This window comes from Charadrius vociferus, unplaced genomic scaffold (genome assembly GCF_000708025.1).
Source record: "Charadrius vociferus isolate BGI_N301 unplaced genomic scaffold, ASM70802v2 scaffold593, whole genome shotgun sequence".
In the NCBI taxonomy this organism is placed as follows: Eukaryota; Metazoa; Chordata; class Aves; order Charadriiformes; family Charadriidae; genus Charadrius; species Charadrius vociferus.
Genome location: NW_009647739.1, coordinates 1,313,585 through 1,314,182, shown reverse-complemented (window position 1 = coordinate 1,314,182; position 598 = coordinate 1,313,585). Strand labels below are relative to the sequence as shown.

At 68.9% G+C, this 598-nt stretch overlaps 2 protein-coding genes across 2 annotated transcripts in view; one reads left to right on the top strand and one right to left on the bottom strand.

Annotated features, from left to right (window-relative positions):
- RGS11 (regulator of G-protein signaling 11) overlaps positions 1–49 on the bottom strand; it is a 7,299-nt gene extending 7,250 nt beyond the window's left edge. The window contains exon 1 of the mRNA XM_009881953.1: positions 32–49. Within this exon, the coding sequence (XP_009880255.1) occupies positions 32–49 (18 nt within the window). The remainder of the gene's footprint in view (positions 1–31) is intronic.
- A 267-nt stretch (positions 50–316) lies between these two features.
- Positions 317–598, top strand: part of ARHGDIG (Rho GDP dissociation inhibitor (GDI) gamma) — an 8,442-nt gene continuing 8,160 nt past the window's right edge. The window contains 1 exon segment of the mRNA XM_009881952.1: positions 317–500. Within this exon segment, the coding sequence (XP_009880254.1) occupies positions 317–500 (184 nt within the window).

Genomic DNA, 598 nt, shown 5'->3' with positions numbered 1-598 from the left:
CCCCCCTGGACTGTGCACACCACGTAGGCACCAGCTCGTCGTGCTCCATGACCGTGCGGAAATGCAGCCGGTGGCAACGCCTCGGGTCTCAGCCCTGCCACCAGGCCCTGGGGACATGCAGCCTGGCAACGTCCCCACAGCCACGAGCAGGGGGACAACGCGGCTGTCCTATGGGGGCAGTGCCCACATCCATCCGTGTTGTGTCCCAGCTCAGCCACCCCCCTGCCCACCAGTGCCTGTCACAGGGGGGCGGAGGGTGTCCCCCAGGGTGTTCCCAGGGCGGCGGGATTGCCACTGCCTGTCCCCCACAGACATCATGGCTGACAAGGAGGGGGTGACGCTGTCACTGGAGGAGGAGGAGGAGGAGGATGCCGACGTGGCCCTGGCGTACAAGACGCCCGAGAAGAAGAGCCTGCGGGAGATCCAGGAGCTGGACCCGGGGGACGAGAGCCTGCGGAAGTAAAAGCAGGCTCTGCTGGGTGCCACCCCTGCCGCCGTGGGTAAGGCTGGGGGCTGCCTGCTGGGGTGGGCACCCCACCACCCGCCACCCCCGGCCGGGTGATGCAGCCTCAGCGGGGACAGGGAGCTCAGGCGTCCC